The sequence below is a fragment of the Ixodes scapularis genome, unplaced genomic scaffold (assembly GCF_016920785.2).
Source record: "Ixodes scapularis isolate PalLabHiFi unplaced genomic scaffold, ASM1692078v2 PGA_scaffold4__175_contigs__length_147842914, whole genome shotgun sequence".
NCBI lineage: Eukaryota > Metazoa > Arthropoda > Arachnida > Ixodida > Ixodidae > Ixodes > Ixodes scapularis.
The window spans coordinates 122,641,745-122,659,286 of NW_024609879.1; the positions used below are offsets into that span (position 1 = coordinate 122,641,745).

A 17,542-nucleotide genomic window follows, 5' to 3' on the forward strand; every position below is an offset into this window, starting at 1 on the left:
AGTTGTATTACATTGACGGATTCTAATGTCAAGGAAAAAAACAACAGATATCATAAAATATTGACAGCTACAGTACAATAATGTTTGTGTTGAAATTTTTCGGTTAAGGGAATCGCAACGTTATATTAAGAAAGAAAATGACGCCACAAAACCAAAAATACGGTGATGCACCAGTTTGTCCACGAGTCCTCCGTTCACGACTGGCAAAGTGCTTTGTCGCCCAGACTTGCAGGGCCGAGACGAATAAAAAAGCAAGGTTATCAAAAAGAAGACACCTCCTCGTTGCCGAGGAAGGGTGGGAGGGGCTTCCTGTCAACAAAACGAGCAATCTTTGAATACGGAATAAAGGAATTCCATTGTGAAACTGCAGCCATCCAAAGAAACAGCATGCACGAAAACGCCGCTTGCGTTGTTCCGTTCCTCCTTGGACCACAAAGTGACGAAGGCCGGGATGCAGCCCGGACGTACTCAAGCTGACATTTCTAACACGCCATAACTTGCCGGAGTTTCGCACTCGGCGCGTTACGTCTTTGCGGCCTTCTTGCGCCTCTGGTGTTCAGAAGATCCGAAAGCTGGAAAGCGCCACCCGTTGTGTTCAGCCGGCAGTTGTGAGGATGTGGAGGTTCGTCCTGGTCGCCGAAGTGCTGCTGGTTGTCATCGTCTGTGAGTCCTCAAGAGTGGAACCTTACTGGATACCGTCCTATGGTTCTCGAGCGTCTACTCGCTGGAGGTCCGAACCTCCGTGGGACAAGAACAGCCGTTGTGAGTCAATTAAGCGGAAATGTGGGGGCCATTACTCTCCTAAACCCCGTGTCCTTAAGGTACACTCTTAGTCCGGTCACTTCTGATGACACACCTACAGCCTATTTAGGCGTCGCATGCGCTATAGTTTGCCATGAAAAGAGAGTGGGCTGCAAAAGTAGTTGTGACGTTCTGGCGTTACGACCTGTATCTATTACAAATGTTATTTTCTGAAGTTAATGAATTACCCACAAGTTCGTGATTACAAGTCAGTAGTGCTGTACAATTAAGCGTTATATTACAAAAAAGACAAAATAAAATAAAATGTTAATCTCTAGAACCCACGATCAAGAAAGAAGCGCAAACTCGTCAGCTAGACGTTTTTTTCCTTGGACGTTGTCATGCACGCGCGCTTTCCCATTTATTTATTTGCCGCTGCCAGGCAGCCGTGTTCTCTTGTTTCTGTATATTTTTTCGTCAATTTTAGCTCTCATAGTTTAGTTTCATAATTAGTTGGTCTCAGATCGACAGCATACCAAGGAGCAAATGGCGCCTCCAAACCCAGATTCCCTAGAACCCTAGAAAACCATAGAAAAAGAAAAAAGAAAGGAAAAAAAAAATGTAGTAACTTTTGGTGTGGCCGTTTAAAAGTGTTTACTTCCCCGCAAAAGACTTGAGGTTGAAAATATGTTTGGAGCTAAGAAATACTCTTCGTTGTGACACTGACAATAATAAAAGGTAAAGCGCAGTGCCAAAAAAAAAAAAAAAAAACTTGACATGAAGCGTTTTTAGGTTAACCTTAAGAGTGAAGCCTGAATAAAAGCGTGGCCGCGAGGCCCGACGCTGATTGGTTTACGAGTGGGATAGGAGGAGTGAGGAGCTCGACGCTGATTGGTTTACGGGTGGGATAGGAGGAGTGAGGAGCTCGACGCTGATTGGTTAACGGGTTGTCATATGACCAGGGGTAGAAGTAATGAGGAGAGGTGGATGAAGTGGGAGAGGAGGAGTGGGTCAGAAGACTTTGGGCCATCAGGTTTATCATTTCAAATGTGCGCATGGCACGCGTTAAATAGTCTGAAGAAGATCACCGTGAACGTAGGCGTCTGGCTAAACAGGCTAGGCGCGTTGATAAACCAAAAACGTTTGGCATGCGCGAACGTTTCACGTACGCAACACAATTACGTAGCAACTTACCATGCATCTTTTTTTTGTTGCTCTTAGCATATTTTTAGCCTCGTCTTTCGCCGTAGATTGCAGCGATTGGCTTTCCCAAGTTCATAGCAAAAAAGTATATATAGAGGCTACAGTTGTCTTCGAATGTAGGAGCTACAGTTATAAAACAAATAAAACTGCGGCTACCCTACAGAGCGCAATCAAGAGTGCAGGTGTTTTCTGTCAAGGGAAACAGAACGTGGCAGACGAGACCCCAAAAAGGCGGAGACGCGGTGCCGGGCACGTCGAAGGAGGGAGCGAGCTTGGTGCTTATCGAACACGGAAGGACAGGCATCAGATTTCCTAGCGTTTCCCTTCCCCCCATCCACCCCCCTCTTTTGCTTCCGTCTCTACAAAATTGATGATTCCGAAATCGCACACACACACACACACACACACACAAGCACACGCAAGCGTACACTGCCTCAAATACAAGAATCAGCAGAAGAAAAAAATTCGACTGCGGTCTAAGGTTTTGGCAGGTCAAATTTTGGGAGGGCAGAGCGTGTCTACCGATAAAAAAACAACTTTAAAACAAAAACGGGAATGACAAGCAGAAAAACCGAACTGGGAAAAAAAAAAAAAGCACGGGGTCTTTGGGAAACGGCGGAGAAGGGAACTTTACGACGGGTGCTTTGGGAGAAGGTAGAGACGGGGAAGCTACTTTCCGTTTGATCCCAAGCTGACAGTGCGGTAGAAGCTACGTGCTTGATGAACCAATCGCGCGTCTGTCTTTTGCCACATGAACCCACTCGAGCCCATACCACCAACGCGCAGAGAACGGAGCCCGCCTGTGAAAGGGAGGCGGCTGATTGGTCCGGCGGGGCTCGTAGCTTCCACCACGCTGTCAGCTCGGGGGTGAACGAAGAGGGGAGTTTGGGGGGAGGGGGGGAGGGGAAGGGCTGCGAAGGAAGTTGGGGAGGGGCACGGTGCTTTCAACATGGAAGCAGTCGCTGCTGGAGGGGATGGCAGCTGTCAAAAAGTGAGCATCTTCTCCACACCACCCCGAGACTGGGAACGCTTGCTTGCCGTCGGGGAAGTCAAACCGAAAGCAGGGGGGATGTTAAGAAATCGCGGTTGCCCGCATACGTTGTCACTTTGACGAATTGACTCCCGACAGCAATAGAAACGACGAAAAACACAACATCAGAAGCACCTTCTTTTTTTTTTTTTTTTAATATCCAGCTGTTGTGTTTTTCTTACTTCTTTTGAATGTCTGCCGATCATGGATAGAGAAAATGTCAGATATAGTTGATGTTCGGACAGTATACACCAACGCAGTGTTTCCAAACGATCCCGCTTTGCTCGCATGTGGGCACTGAGCGTTCGAAGAAACCAAATTGCGGAGGAGTCAAGCGTTTGCGCATGCGCAGTATCGACAGCAGCGCCACCGCAATGGCGTGACGTCATTGAGTTGAGTTACTCTACTCCGTTTCCCTTTATAGGTTCGACCGCTGCCGGCGCTGTGATTCAATGAGGCCAATGGAACAGCGCGAAAAGTGCGTCGCCAGGGTGCTGCACAGTGCATGTGCGTTCTTCTTTTTTCGTGCGTGATTAGTTGATGTTTAACAAACCCAACAGAGGGAACGAGGGACCGTGACGAGGCACTTTTGGCGCTACGTGATTGGCTTTGTTGGATCGCAGCGTCGGTTGCTGTTGGGCTTGGAGTGAAACGGAGTATAGCCTCGAAGTTAGAAGACGAGGCCAGTGATTTAGCGGAAGCGAAGCTTGTGAACGGTGTCTTAAAGCGGCTGGACAAGGAAAGAATGAAGGGAGCAAGTTCGTCTGCTTCAGGCGCGGGAGTTCCGGTGACGTCAGTGTGACGCCGGGCTCTGATTGGCTCTGACTGGAAGTATAGTCGGTATAGACCTCGATGTTAGATGCCTGGAAGTCTACCCCCCATGTTTTTTTTGTTTTGTTTTTTCAATCAGCCAAGAACAGTTTGGCGTTCTTACATCATCGCAACCCCTGTGCAAGAGGCAGACGAACTTACGCTCCACATAGCGCAAATAAAGGTCAAACCTGAAAATTCTTCCATTTGTTAGAAATGCCTAGGCGCTGCGCGTAATGTTGTCAATTTTCAAAAATGAATATAAAACCCGCTAAAGGAGTCTCAAAAACCACTAAATTGAAAGGGAATTTCAAAAGTGACTTTTATTAACACTATTTACTGTTAGTTCAATAGCAGCACATCAAATAAAACGTTCCTTAAAAGGGAGTTTAGCTGTTTGACTTAGAATGTTTCTATGCACATAACGATGTCCGCTTACTGTTATATCAGGTATTTGCAGGTGTGTTGTCTAGCCATACCTGCCGAGGTACATAATCTTCATAATTCTTATATTTTGCGCAATATTTGTTGGAGGTTCAAAGCTTTAGTGGGCAAATTCACATGCACTGCAAAAAGTTCTATCGTCTACTAGAGGTGTATCTGACTAGACTGACGTCACTTGGAAGCTCCAGTAACCTGTCCCCAAATTTTAGAATCATGTTGCTTCCATATTTTATTTCTCAATTGTTGCGCATAGTTTACAGGGCCCATGCTATCTGATAGACTTGGAAAACGAATTCATGCATCGACGCACAAATCAGTTCAAATCATGCTTTTAATGTTTATTGCCGTAAAATATCTCGACGGCGTCGCAAGGGTCTTTCCCACTGAAAACAATTTTCCTACGCCTAGAGTATCTACGCCTAGAGTATCGGAACACAGTGCCGATACTCTAGGCGTAGCTCATTTCGTGGCACTAGTGCAAACTGGAAATCATTTTAGACCACCCGTAAACAAAAAGCTTACACAACTTCAAAAACACTAAATATTAGTACACCTGCATAAAGGTAATTTATCCAATTATACAACTCATAAAACTGCTAAATTTAGCAGGAACACAGCTAAATTGATACCACTGCTTGTGGCTTGGCAAATTTCTTCGCAAAGATACAGATAAAGGTTAATGCCACCGAAGTAGCAAGACAGTTAATCTTTAAAAACTTATGGGGTCATATTATAGGGGGTGTGCGAACAGTGGTTTGAATTCAATAAAACTGCGTCACTTTTAGCCTTCATAGTGCAAGGTCATGACTCTATTCAGTCTTCAAGCAAGGGATGACACAGAATTCAAACTACTATTCGCATATCCCCTACTATTTATCACCTAATTATAAGGAAATTTCCTCACACCCTTTAAATTAAAAGTGCCTTACTATGTTCGCCTTAGAAGTTTAAGTAAAGTGCAACACAAGGTCACCTTGCAGGTTAGACTAAGGCACCTAAAACAGCTAAGCTTATGTATCGGTACACTATTTTGGTTTAGTGCAGTGCGGGTGCAATTGGCGATAGCTAATATTCAGAAAAGTATTTTCGGCAGTTTTCAGACAAACCTTGAGATATCTGGCAACCTTGATTTGATACAACGAAGGTCATCCTGGCGATATCCCACACAGCCTGGTGATAGTTCGAAAAATGCAGAGGCGGAGGAAATATTAGATTAGAAGGAGGAGGGGATGAATCATACTTGTGGTTTCTTTTTTTTATATATCAATACTGCCAACCCAGTTTAGGGCCAAGGCAGGAGTGGGTGATACATTGCTAATGGGCACACTGACATATGAACAGCGTACAAACAAAACATACAAAACAACAAAATTCTTTCCCTATACAATCGATGCACGAAACCTTAATCCACCCCCTTCTTTTTGACATTTGACATAGTAACATATATATAAAATAATCACATATCTGTTTTTCTTAAACTTCATAATTAAATCGCAATCGAAAACATTTTTAGCACTACAAAATGATCTCTTAATCTTTTAAAAGAAGAGAATGAATCAATGTCAACAACATCACCGGGAAGACTATTACATAAATAAGTTGTATGCACAAGAAAAGATTGTTCGTAACTATTTATTCGAGCATTAATAGGAGCTACTGTCTTTAAGTAATGCAAACGTTCGGAGAAGAAGCCTGTTGGTTTTAAATATTTCGAGCTATCGATTTTTATACCATTTTTGAAACTCTGATAGAACAACTTGACCCGTTGTCATGATCTTCTGTTTGCGAGAGGATTTATATTGGCTCTCGTTTTAAGTCCCGCGACAGATGTGGTCCGTCTGAATTCTGAAACATTATACGCACCGCTAGTGATTGGACATCTTCGAGTTTTTTGACCAGAGAGGTCTGCATGTGCTCCACACTGCAGACGCGTATTGTAAGACAGGTCTAATCATTGATTTTTTATGCAAGAATTTTCACAGAAAGGGAAGATTTTCCAAGCGTTCTTTTAAGGTACCCCAAATTCTTGCACGCTTCTTGACATACTCCACATGCTTTTTCCAGCCTAGATCACTTAATAAAATCACTCCCAAATATTTATAACTGTTAACTTTCGTCAGCTGTACGCTATCAACCTTATAACCAAAGTTTAAGACATTTTTGTTTCTTGAAATAAGCATGTATTGAGCTTCACTAATATTAGTCATCATGTTATCCTCACGACACCAAGACGCGATACTTGCCAACACATCCCTCACTTTTATTTAGTCTTGTATTGTAGAAACTGGAGTGTGAATAACGCAATCATCGGCAATCATTCTTAACTTAATAGGACTATCAGTGGTGGATTGGAGCAAGCTGTTAACATAGACCAAAAAACCTGAGGCCCCAGGACGGACGCTTGGGGTACCCCGAATAAACATCCAATAATTCTGAAAAGGTACCATTTACATCCACGAACTGTTGGTGGTTTGAAAGGTATGCATTAACCTATCTAGTCTGACATGAAGGAACTACGAGGTCTATTAATGTCTTAATTAGTCTACGGTGAGGTACTCGGTCGAACCTTCGAGAGGTCAATGAACACTGCATCAACCTGCTTACGCGTATTAACGTAAGTGAATAATTCATGACAAAATTCAATTAAGGGTGTTGCCGTTGACAGGCCGCTGCGGAAACCATGTTGTTTGGGGTTTAGGGTATTATGCAGTTCTAGGAAAGAAAAGAGTTGTTTAGTTATGATGTGTTCCAGTAACTTGCAGGCAGTGCACGTCATTGATATAGGATGATAATTATCTACTGAGTCACTTTTGCCACCTTTCTTTACGGGGACAACCTTAGCGACCAGCCAGGCATTCGGCAAAGCTGCATCTTTCATTGACATTGAAAATATATTTGCGAAGTATTTGGCAACTCATTCCGCATATCTTTTTAAGTAGGCAAACCATCTGCAAGCCATCTTGTCCTGGCGATTTTTTGTCCGTCGAGTGAAAGGAGCAATGAAACAATACCCTCCTCAGATATAAGGCTGCTCGTGACATCAGCAGATGGAATAATAATATGCTGACTTCAATCTCTTGTAAACACGGACTGAAAAAAAAAATTGTTGAACTTAACTGCTATTATTGCCCTGTCACTCACTAAGTCGCCGTCGATGCATATCTGTTTAATGACACTTTTTGTTGGTGATATGTGACGCCAAAACCTTACGGCGTTAGACAACACATATTCAGGTACTGTCTTTGTATAGAATGCGTCTTTGGCCAACTTTATTATTCTTTTTAGGTTCCCAGCGTGCTGATTTACATCGTTAGAACGGCGCTTGCGAAGCCTTCTCAGCGTCCTTTTAGTGTGCAAAATTTCACACGTGATCCACAAGTTCTGTCGTTTTATCTTATTTCCTTTTTTTTTTTGGGGGGGGGGGGGGGGGGGAGGGGATGAAGTTGGAACGACAATGACCTACTAGCTACAACATACTTGAATCTTAACCACATTTGATTTACATCAGTGCACTGATTGGAGCCATCAAGATACTGCTCAAGATGGTAAATAACTGATTTGTCATTTGCCCTACCAAAACCATAGTGTACATCTTTTTTTTTTTTTTGAGCATGGTTAGCCTCTAGGCTATAGGTGGCACAAGTTACCGGCCGTTATAAAGGGTACAGTCGTTAACATCGATCCATTTATCTATGCTTGGCTGCAGTGCTGTTAATCTAAAGCGAACCTAATTTTGTGACTCCAGGTTGAATCATACGCCATCCACTGTAACCAATTGGCCACCAAGCATGGTTGACCTCCCTTAATGCTTCCGTCCTTTGGTCATTGCGTTGCCTTGGCAGTCCTGCAGCTGTTCAACGTGGTCCGGTTTCCAAACTTCCTGTGCACGGGCAGCTGGGGTCAGGACGGCACCTGCTACGGCTACCAGGAATGCATCGACAGGGGAGGAACTGCCTACGGCCCCTGCGCCTACGGCTTTGGAGTCTGCTGCTCGTGTTGGTCTTGGCTGCCGTCTTTCTATGGGTGGTGGCAGTGCCTGTGCCAGTGGCGACAATTTGCGAAGGGAATAGGCTACGTCAACGGGATTAATCGATGTTTTGCAAAGCGTGTAGCAGGTGCCAAAAGGAATGCCGAGAACCCTAGGTACAACCGGTTGTAGCAGACGACGATATTGAGACCTCAGCGAGCGGGAAAGCGCAGGCGAGCAACTGCGCTACGCTCTTGCTCTCTTCACTATCACGTGTAGATACAGCGGGTGGCAAGGAGGAACATACAAGACTTCGCTCGGGGAAGTTGGGAATTTTCGCGAAAGTCTTGCGAAAATTACCGAAATTAAGAATCATCTATAGATCTTTCCAAAAAAAAAATCGTCTTCTGCGCACAGCTATCCTTGTATGTTATGAGCTGTGGAACGCCTTCTTAGCATTCATCGTAAGTCTGCTCGGTAGTATATCAGACTTTGCGCATGCGCCCACAGCTCAGTTACTCAGCATTTTTCGCCGGTGTGATAAGCGATGGAAAGGTTTATAGCCAAGTATACAGTTTAAGAAACTCAGGCTGTGGCAAGTTCAAAGGTTCTTATTATCCCTCCTCAGCCAGCGAAATTGCGACCTAATCAGATAAAAGCATCGGAGACAGATGCTATCCGTGGCCATAAAGAAACTGGAGCCACAAAGATTATTACAGTTGGTGATAGGCTGAGGTTTCAGTAGAAGCTCGGTCTCCAGCACACGCTTGGTACCTTCCACCGGACTTTGGTTGAAGTGTTATCAAAGATAGAAGGCACGCGCTCGAGGTGGAGCATATCTATTGGGTTCTTACGCTGTCACTTACTATACGCTTTTCTATATAACTTTCATTACACGTGTTTTCTTTTTTTAGAGCGCAGCTCTTAGGCACCCGTTTCCGTGTTTTGCGGTGTCGGCGTCGGCGTAATCACGCTAAATTTGGCAGAAAATTTGGGGAATTGAACTGGTGTTGAGGTCACGTGACGTCAATTTTCCCGCTAAATCGAACGGAGAAACTGAATTTGTTCATAGGTGACGGGACACCAAGTCATCTGACGTCCTTTTTCCCGCTAACTTTCGCGGGGAAACCGAATTGAGAAAGGAGGGGATGGAGGAGAAGGATGAGTGGGAGACGAGGAGGGGAGGAGGAGATGGTACGGAGGAGGAGGAGGGTTATATGCTTCCCTCCATGCCCGGCCTCCTCCTCCTCATGAGCTGCGCTCTGATTTCGCATTACAGTGAATTGTAAACGTATTTAATTTTTTTAGTAATTCTTAATTTCCTACATTCTTGCACGTGATTAACACCAGACTTGCACGATATGGGTTCTAAGTAACGGAATGGCTTTTGAACAGTAAATGTGGTCATTGGTATTAATTTGCTTCGCATTATTTTGCTATAGCCGCAGAACGGAAGTAGTTGTACTGTTTATGATAGAAACGGGGTTTCTTCAATCGCATCCTTGAGGCCACAAATCAGGTTAAACACGCGTCCTCCAAGCTTTTGTTGCTACGTATGGTTGAGCAGGCGCTCGTTATTCATTCCTCGCAGTTGAATAAAGTTTTCTCATATTTAATTCATTATCCTCGAACCCAACTGCAATCAGTAAGCACCATTTAATTTTGCATGGGCAAGTTGGGTGTTTGTTCTTCAATGTTTACTGTGAACTACGTCACAAGCTTCCACTGGTAACTAAATGTTCGCTACAAACAAGCAAAACTAATAAAACAAATTTTGTTTACGCTGACGTATTCCCTAACCGGTCCACCGCAGAATCATGTAGTTCACTATCGGCTTCCACGTCGGTGATCGTTCCACCAAATCTCACCCGATAAATCACTCCCGTGTAACGGTAAAAAATTAAAAAAAAGACACCAGTTAGTCGTTTTTTGCACCCACCTCATTCGTCCTGCACAATTTAATTTACACGGCAAACCTGATTTTACACAAATAAAATAAAATGCGCAAATCGACACTACATCACTATTGTTTACTCATTACAATCATTCCGTTTGTGCCTGTAACTTTCACCTGAATGTGATTTCCCTGTATTTATGTATACTTGTGCAAACTTGAAAAGGCTGGCTCACACAATTGCGTATAGGTGTAATCGACTGCGTTGTAACCGCCCGTATGTGCTAGTGACGAGAGAACACTAGGAAGACATTGGTACACTGGCATCATCTATCGGGCTAGCCCTGAAACAATTCCGGTATGGAGTATACCGGAAGTCAAGCCTCCAGAACGCGCTCGTTGCTTTACGCTGGGCTTTGTTTCCCCATGCGATCACCAGGTGTTATCAAAGGCATAAAGCTTGCGCCAAATGCGGCTCTTCAACCGGGTTCTTAACCTGTTACCGAGTGTAGATTCAAGGTTGTCTGTCAGGGTATCTGTTGGAGATCAACTCTACACACTAGTTACGTCAAACGGTCCCTTATAACATTGACAAAATTAATTCGAGCACACAGTGGAAATATATACGCAGGTCGGAATGTGTTCCAAGCTACCCGACAGATGACGGCAGTGCTTTCTCTCGTCGTACTCAATCACAAGTGGTTTCCATACAGTCTATTAAAACGTAGATATGTGAACCGCAGCCTTGAGGAACACGGGCATCGTCAGGCAGTGTTAGCCTTACCCATTTTCCAAAGTAAACAAAACGAAATAAATACTACAAGTTAACCAACACACTCAACATTACAAACCAATTTAGTTTCGCTTGTTTCAACGCCTCCAGTGAGTGCCAGTTGCGGGTCCATCGTCTCCTTGAACGGCACCTACTTCACAAGTCCCGGGTTTCACGCATCGGCGTCCGGCTCGATGATGATGATGACGCCTGCGCAGTCCAGCTGCGCGGTGCAAGTGGTCAAACACGGCAGCCGCGTGTGTCAGATTCGCCTGGACTTTGAGGAATTCGACCTGGAGCGACCCACGGTGGGCAACTGCGACAACGAGCGCCTCCTGGTGACGGGGCACAACGCCAACAGCGTGGTTCCCGATCTGTGTGGCCTCAATACGGGACAGCACGGTCAGTATACCATGCACTATGGTGCCTGGAACGCGTCTTTGAGTGGTGTGTTTAGCGCCCTGACCCTTCCATGCAATAAAGGTGGTCTCGAATTGCACAACTAATGACGTCACAGGTGCCAGCTTGTCACGCTGTCGGATGTCGCGATCCTGGCGGTGGATCGTAGAAGTTCTGACGAAAAAGGCGAACGAACGCCAGTGCTGCTGTCGTCGAGGCACCCCTACTTGCTGCTGTAGGAACTTCCGTGGACGGTTGGACCGAGGGCGAACTAACAGCAGAACAGGCGTCTGTCGCATTCGCCTCCACTACCGTGCAACCGGCAGGATCGCGGACATTATACTTCTTTGACGTCATTGGGTGGTAATCCAAAGATCACATGTGAGGCCGCACTAAACACACCAGTAGGAGACGTATTCCAGGCATCAAGTACGACCAGCGGACACGAGAAATTCGGGACATGCAAAATCTCTCAAACTTGGACTCCACCACTCCACATGCACAAATTATTTGTTTTATTCAAAAGTCAGATAGCATACAAATGAACACAGTACCGCCGATTCTTGGACATTAAAAGAAAAAAAAAAAGTGCGTGTCCAGTGAAGAGACAATCAATAAAGCAACGTACATTTCTCCGGGGCCACGGAAAGAGGGACAAAATTTGCAATAATGCTAGGCAATTAATACCACGTCTCCCATTCTTCAATTGTAGAGAATCCTAGTTGCGACAATTTATTATATAATAAATCAACACGGTAAAAAAAAAGCATTGTTACACTTATAAATAAATGAATATTTATTGATTTACTCTACCTGAACTTTATCTAGAGCTATGATATCTTGAAAGGCTAGCGTGAATTATTTGAGGGCGAGAGTCCCGGTGGTTATTAAAGACATAATTCTGCATTTAGGTTGCAGGTTCAATAGACCGATCTCACTAAGCGTTCGGCGCATGCGTGACGCCGCCATAACTTTAGTTCATAGCAGGCGGACGGCCGTGCATGCGAGAGCTCGTGCCGTCTCGTGCTCCACACGCACAGAGCTCCAGCGGCGTTGTCGCACGCGCAGAAAGACTAAAGTTCCCTCGATGCACTGCGGCAGCGGTGGCGTAGTCAAACTGGCTGGTGAGATCTGTCTATTAATATACCCAAACAGAAAGTGCACAGGACACACAAAGAAGACAGGACAAGAGCAACTAACGTACGTTGTTAGCTACCAAATATAATTTTTCCTTTCGCCGTCATTCTTTGTTCATTTAATGTTTACCCAACTAGCCCAATAAATAATTTTGGCATATTTACGTTTGAGTTCTTGCCTATAATTTATGTCTGTGCAGTCTACTTGGACGTCGACATGTCTCCTGGACCAGTGACCATTTTTGTGGAGACCAACGGCCAAAGAAACAGCCGCTGGAACATCAGAATATCTCAAATCAAGTGTGATAGCCCAACAAGAGGTAATATATAATACTTGACGTAGGTGTACGATATATGTGATCAATATTTAGGAATCCGGTAAAGATTGGGTCGCTTAGGGCGTACTGTGTCCTTATAAAGATTATATCTTCTCTTTCATAGAAAAAGGTATACATACCGACCAACAATATTTTAGTTGAAATTTTGTCATAGGCATTTTTAATTTGCTTTGCTGCCGTTATAATTTAGATAACTATGGTTAGAGTGCCGTCTCTGTATATAAAAATAAAAGATAAAACTCCTGAGAGAATAATCAAATCAAACAAACAGCTAACTGTTTTGGAATTTCAATATGAACAAAAAGATGAGCGTAAACCAGAAAAAAAAAAAAACTTTATTTATGTCACAAACTACAGGACAGTTTTACACGTGACATCAAAAGTAAAAGCTTTTTTCTTCTTTTTTTCTGGGGCGGGGGCGGGGGGGGGGGGGGGGGGGGAAGGGGGGGAAGGGGTGGGGACTTTGTGTTTGAATTCAACCACACTTGGATTTTGGTATTTGTTTTTAAATGACTTTTCATTAAAGAATGTTGATGTGTGTTAGGTATCGACGTGTGACAATAACGTGATCCAAAGTGTGATGAGGATTCGTAGTCCCCGGGTTGTGTAAGAAGTTCACAAAGATGCAATACTTTGGAGAATTCAAAATAAAAGAGGCATACATACCTCAATCGCTCTACATCTGCCCGCCTTGCCCCTGCAGCGCCCCCAAACTGCCTACAGTACTACACTGGTCCGTCGGGCAACTTCACGAGCTTCAACTACCTCGAGTCCCGACTGACTCCCCCCCGCATGGGCTACTTCAATAACCTCGACTACAGCATCTGCTTTCGCAAGGAGGCCGGCTATTGCTCGCAGACGTACACCGTGCCAGGCAAGGCGTTTTTTTTTTTTTTTTGTTTTTTTTTAATGGAAGCACCCCATTCGTTTTAACACTATAGAAGACACACTTGATCCGGGGAACCATGTTACGAGGTCGAGATTTTCATCCACCTTCCTATATACACATCTCTCAATTATCTGTCTCATCCAAACGTTATGGCACTCAATCAAATCCGCCTCCCGACGCGGTCACTATAAAAGACGTTCCATCTCTGGCCAGGTATGAGATGGTATCTTGAGGTCACGAATTTGTCAAGAATGCTCCCAGAGATAACCTGGTGTTATACGTTTTTTTTTTTTGCCCGAATGGTCTGCAGGATTGCCAGCGCGCCTGAACCTAAGGGCAGCTAAATAATCCAAGTCCACGCTATAGAATTTTGACGTCCTCACAGTGAGGTTGAGCGCAAGCATAAACTTGACACGAGTGCATGCGACGTCACCGTTCGGCCATGGCCTCGTGTTTGGTCATTGCGTCTTTGGCCCTCCTGCTGTCGTGCTCGGCATCGGCTGCTGAGTTGGCTCCATCAGTGTGATATGACATTACGTGGATCCAGAGGAGGCTGTTTACGGGCTTCCCCAGATACACGTAACGTAATGACATTATCTAACCTTCGTAAGAGGTTAGATCAATCTGGGAACAGCTTTCCTACCTCTATGCAACGTCACCGCACTGGGACGGTGCCAGCTCAGGAAATGGGTTAGAGCCTGACCCCGAGCGTCCTTCGACTGAGTGAGCATCCTTCGACTGATTGATCTGTGTCTGCGCTCGATCTTACTGTGATGGCTACAAATTTCACGCGCACGGGCTTGGATCATTCTTTAGTTAGTTACAAGATAAGAACTCAGTAGATGCTCCACCCTGAGCGCGAGCCTTCTGCCTTTGGTGGTTCGTGAAGCTAACTGAGTCCGGTGGAATGCAAATGAGCGCGTGCTCATGGAGGCGGACCGTTTACTGACCGTATATAGCTGGTTTTGCGCCAACCCCGCTGATCTGACACATTTAACTCCAGGAGACGACGTGCCCTACGTCATTCAGAACGTGGACGCCAACAGCGCCCCCACCGTCGCCGAAACCGAAGCGGGTGTTGGAATGGTGGAGTGTCCCATGGACTATGTTCTGTTGGGCGGCGTTCGCTACTGCGGCACCAGGCTAAATCCGGACGCCGGCGCGACTAACCCCAGTGTGAACGCTCCTGTTGTAGGTGAGTACCTCCACGGTCCCTTTGGTAAGCCTCTGGAAGTCGAATGATACGAATATAGCGCAAAAGACAGCGCACGCGTTGAATTGGAGGACATCAAATTTAAACAATCGTTGTCCAATTAAAAAGAAACGATTAAAACAAAGAAGAATTTTGATGTGTGTATTTGTAGCCAGTGGGAAGTTAGTCACCTCCCCTGAGCGTCTGCTGTGGTGTCTCCACTTTATAGATAAGACATTTAGTCAGTGCAGAACCACCGCTATATGGACCTTGACGTCAAGTCTCGGTCATCTCATTATCGCGTCACAGCCAATTTGATTGCGGCATTAGCTGATAAGAATGCTCATGAGCCAATCACGAGCCAAGAAATCGTAAACGTAACAAACCACGCCTTGTTTTTTTTTTTTTTTTAAGCTGTCGGTGACTATAGACCTTTTTCACAAGGGCGCCGCCATCTTGAATTGTCGTCACTTCCAGTATGGGCGAAAACATTACTTAGCCGTCACCACGCCAATAGAAGACATTTAGGATATAAGCCTAACCGTTACACATTCTCGTTTTGGCTCCCCTCTATTATTTTACTAGTTACAGGTTGAAACGTATTACTGTCTTGTCGTCGCCCATATTGGAAGTGACGACAACTCAAGATGGCGGCGCTCCTGTGGAAAATGTCTATACTCGGCGACAACTTTTCTTGGCAATGCAGTGGAAGGTACAGGCCCGCGTCCCGTCTCCCACTTTGAGTGTGCGCGGGCTCTCCTCCTCTCCCCGGAATTGGGGGAGGAGGACAGCCTGCGTACACTCAGAATGGGAGGGGGGACGCGGGCCTGTACCTTCCACTGCATTGCCAAGAAAAGTTGTCGCGGAGTATAGTTTGTTTGCTTTTTGCGCAGGGGTTTGCGGTGACGTCAAAACGACGCCAAGTTCTGATTCGCTGTGATTGGAAGGATAGTGGGTAGACATCAATGCTTGAGGTCTACCCATTATCCTTCCAATCGGAGCCAATCACAGCCGGCATCGTTCTGACGTCGCCCTAACCCCTGCACAAAAAGCGGACGAACTTGCGCTCCAAAGTTTTTCGGCCAAATATTGATTTTATACAACCATTACTCACCGCTGATTTCAGGTAGCGCGTCCCTACCTGGGCGCGTCCTAATTTCGTTTGCAGATCGCAGCGCGTCGGCGGGTCCGCTTGGGAGACGGGGTGGCATCTCTCAAACCCCACCGTATGCGGAGAACAAGTTCATCTGCTCCTTTTGCAGGGATTGTGGTGACGTGAGAACGCCGAGCGCTGATTGACTCTGATTGAAGGGCAATGGCTAAACCTCGAGACAGGTTGATTTGAGCTCTACCCACTATCCTTCAATCAGAGCGAACCGGAACTCGGCGTCGTTCTGACGTCGCTGCAATTCCTAGAAAAAGAAGCAGACGACTCTGCTGTCCGCATATGTTTCCTCGCCAAAATGGCACATTAAAGCCAAAATAGAACAATAACAGTGAACGAAACTCCCGAACCAATACAAGTAGAAGAGTAGTAAGTTGGGCGAGTTGGTAAACGTTGAACATGGTTAAAATCGCGCACAAAGAGACGAGGACAAACGAGGAAGGAACACAGACAGCGCGCCTGTCTGTGTTCTGTGTTCCTTCCTCGTTTGTCCTCGTTTCTTTGTGCGTGATTTTAACCATGTTCAATACAAGTAGCCGTGCAGTTCCCCGAGTGGCCGCTGCGGGAGAAATGGCGGCGTTGCGATCGCCATTAGCTCGGTTCTCGAGTACGGAGCGGCGCCACTTTTTCAGAGCAGGCTCTATGGCAGTTTCCCAACTGAGCTGTTCTAGTAGCGTTGCCCGGATCGAAACGAGCAGCGGTGTGGATTTGAGCCCGCAGGATTGCTGGGTTCTGCGGCGCTAGCTGACAGGGGAACTATCATGGACCGCATGATGACGAACACTATAGAAAATCGCTGTCTCAGCGGAGCTTTCCACCGTTGGCCTGTAATGACTGGTTGTACTCGGTTATACACATCATACTGTTTGATGTACTTCAGTAGATTACGTAACACGTTTATAAAAAAGAAAAAAGCAACAAAAAAACACCCGATCCTTGGTTTACATGCGATCGGAAACACTTGCAGTACTGTATTCTCACGTAGCGGCTTCATTTTGTTTCCACTAAGCAGTTTGAGCACTTAATATGCTATGAAACGCCTGTATCGTGCCCGCGCTAGCTGTGTCGCGTTATGCAATAGCTGGAAGATATCTCAAGCATATTCTTCGAATACATTGCAGACACGTCCTCGGGCCCGTTCCTGGTTAGATTCGTCTCCGACGGGGCTCTCAATGCCCGTGGCTTCCTCTTGAACTACAAACAGAACAGGTGCTGACCATCAGATGGATGGGTGGACGGCGGAGACGGACGGACCAGCAAGTGCGCCGAAAGAATGTGCGATCCTTTTATTTATTTGAAGACCTATTTATTTATTCTACGTTATTATTTATTTACTTCTTTATTTGAATGTATGTGACAAATGAGCATTAAAAAATGAAAAAAAGCAAAACATTGTTTATTGTTGCTCAGTAGTAACGGTTGTATTAACGGCGCATCTGTTCATGCTAGCAAATAAATATGTTGGTACAGTGAACGCCTGAATACCGCTAACGTACAACAGTGGTATATTTCATATGACACATTTTGATGAAAGCACGCTCAAAACAATTTAGAGGAAAAAA

At 45.3% G+C, this 17,542-nt stretch overlaps 1 protein-coding gene across 1 annotated transcript; it reads left to right on the forward strand.

The window, feature by feature from the left end:
- Window positions 1-614: 614 nt before the first annotated feature.
- Window positions 615-17,196, forward strand: LOC8039191. Its single transcript, XM_040499688.2, has 7 exons — window positions 615-762; window positions 8,071-8,223; window positions 10,973-11,263; window positions 12,597-12,716; window positions 13,438-13,608; window positions 14,627-14,818; window positions 17,102-17,196. The coding sequence occupies exons 1-7, from the start codon at window positions 615-617 to the stop codon at window positions 17,194-17,196; spliced, it is 1,170 nt and encodes a 389-aa protein (XP_040355622.2).
- Window positions 17,197-17,542: the final 346 nt, after the last annotated feature.

Excerpts from the sequence above, each read along its gene's own strand:
- LOC8039191 (XM_040499688.2), top strand. The coding sequence starts at position 615 with ATGTGGAGGTTCGTCCTGGTCGCCGAAGTGCTGCTGGTTGTCATCGTC. Across the intron at positions 11,264-12,596 it reads CCTCAATACGGGACAGCACG|TCTACTTGGACGTCGACATG; the intron begins GTCAGTATACCA and ends ATGTCTGTGCAG. Across the intron at positions 14,819-17,101 it reads TGTGAACGCTCCTGTTGTAG|ACACGTCCTCGGGCCCGTTC; the intron begins GTGAGTACCTCC and ends AATACATTGCAG.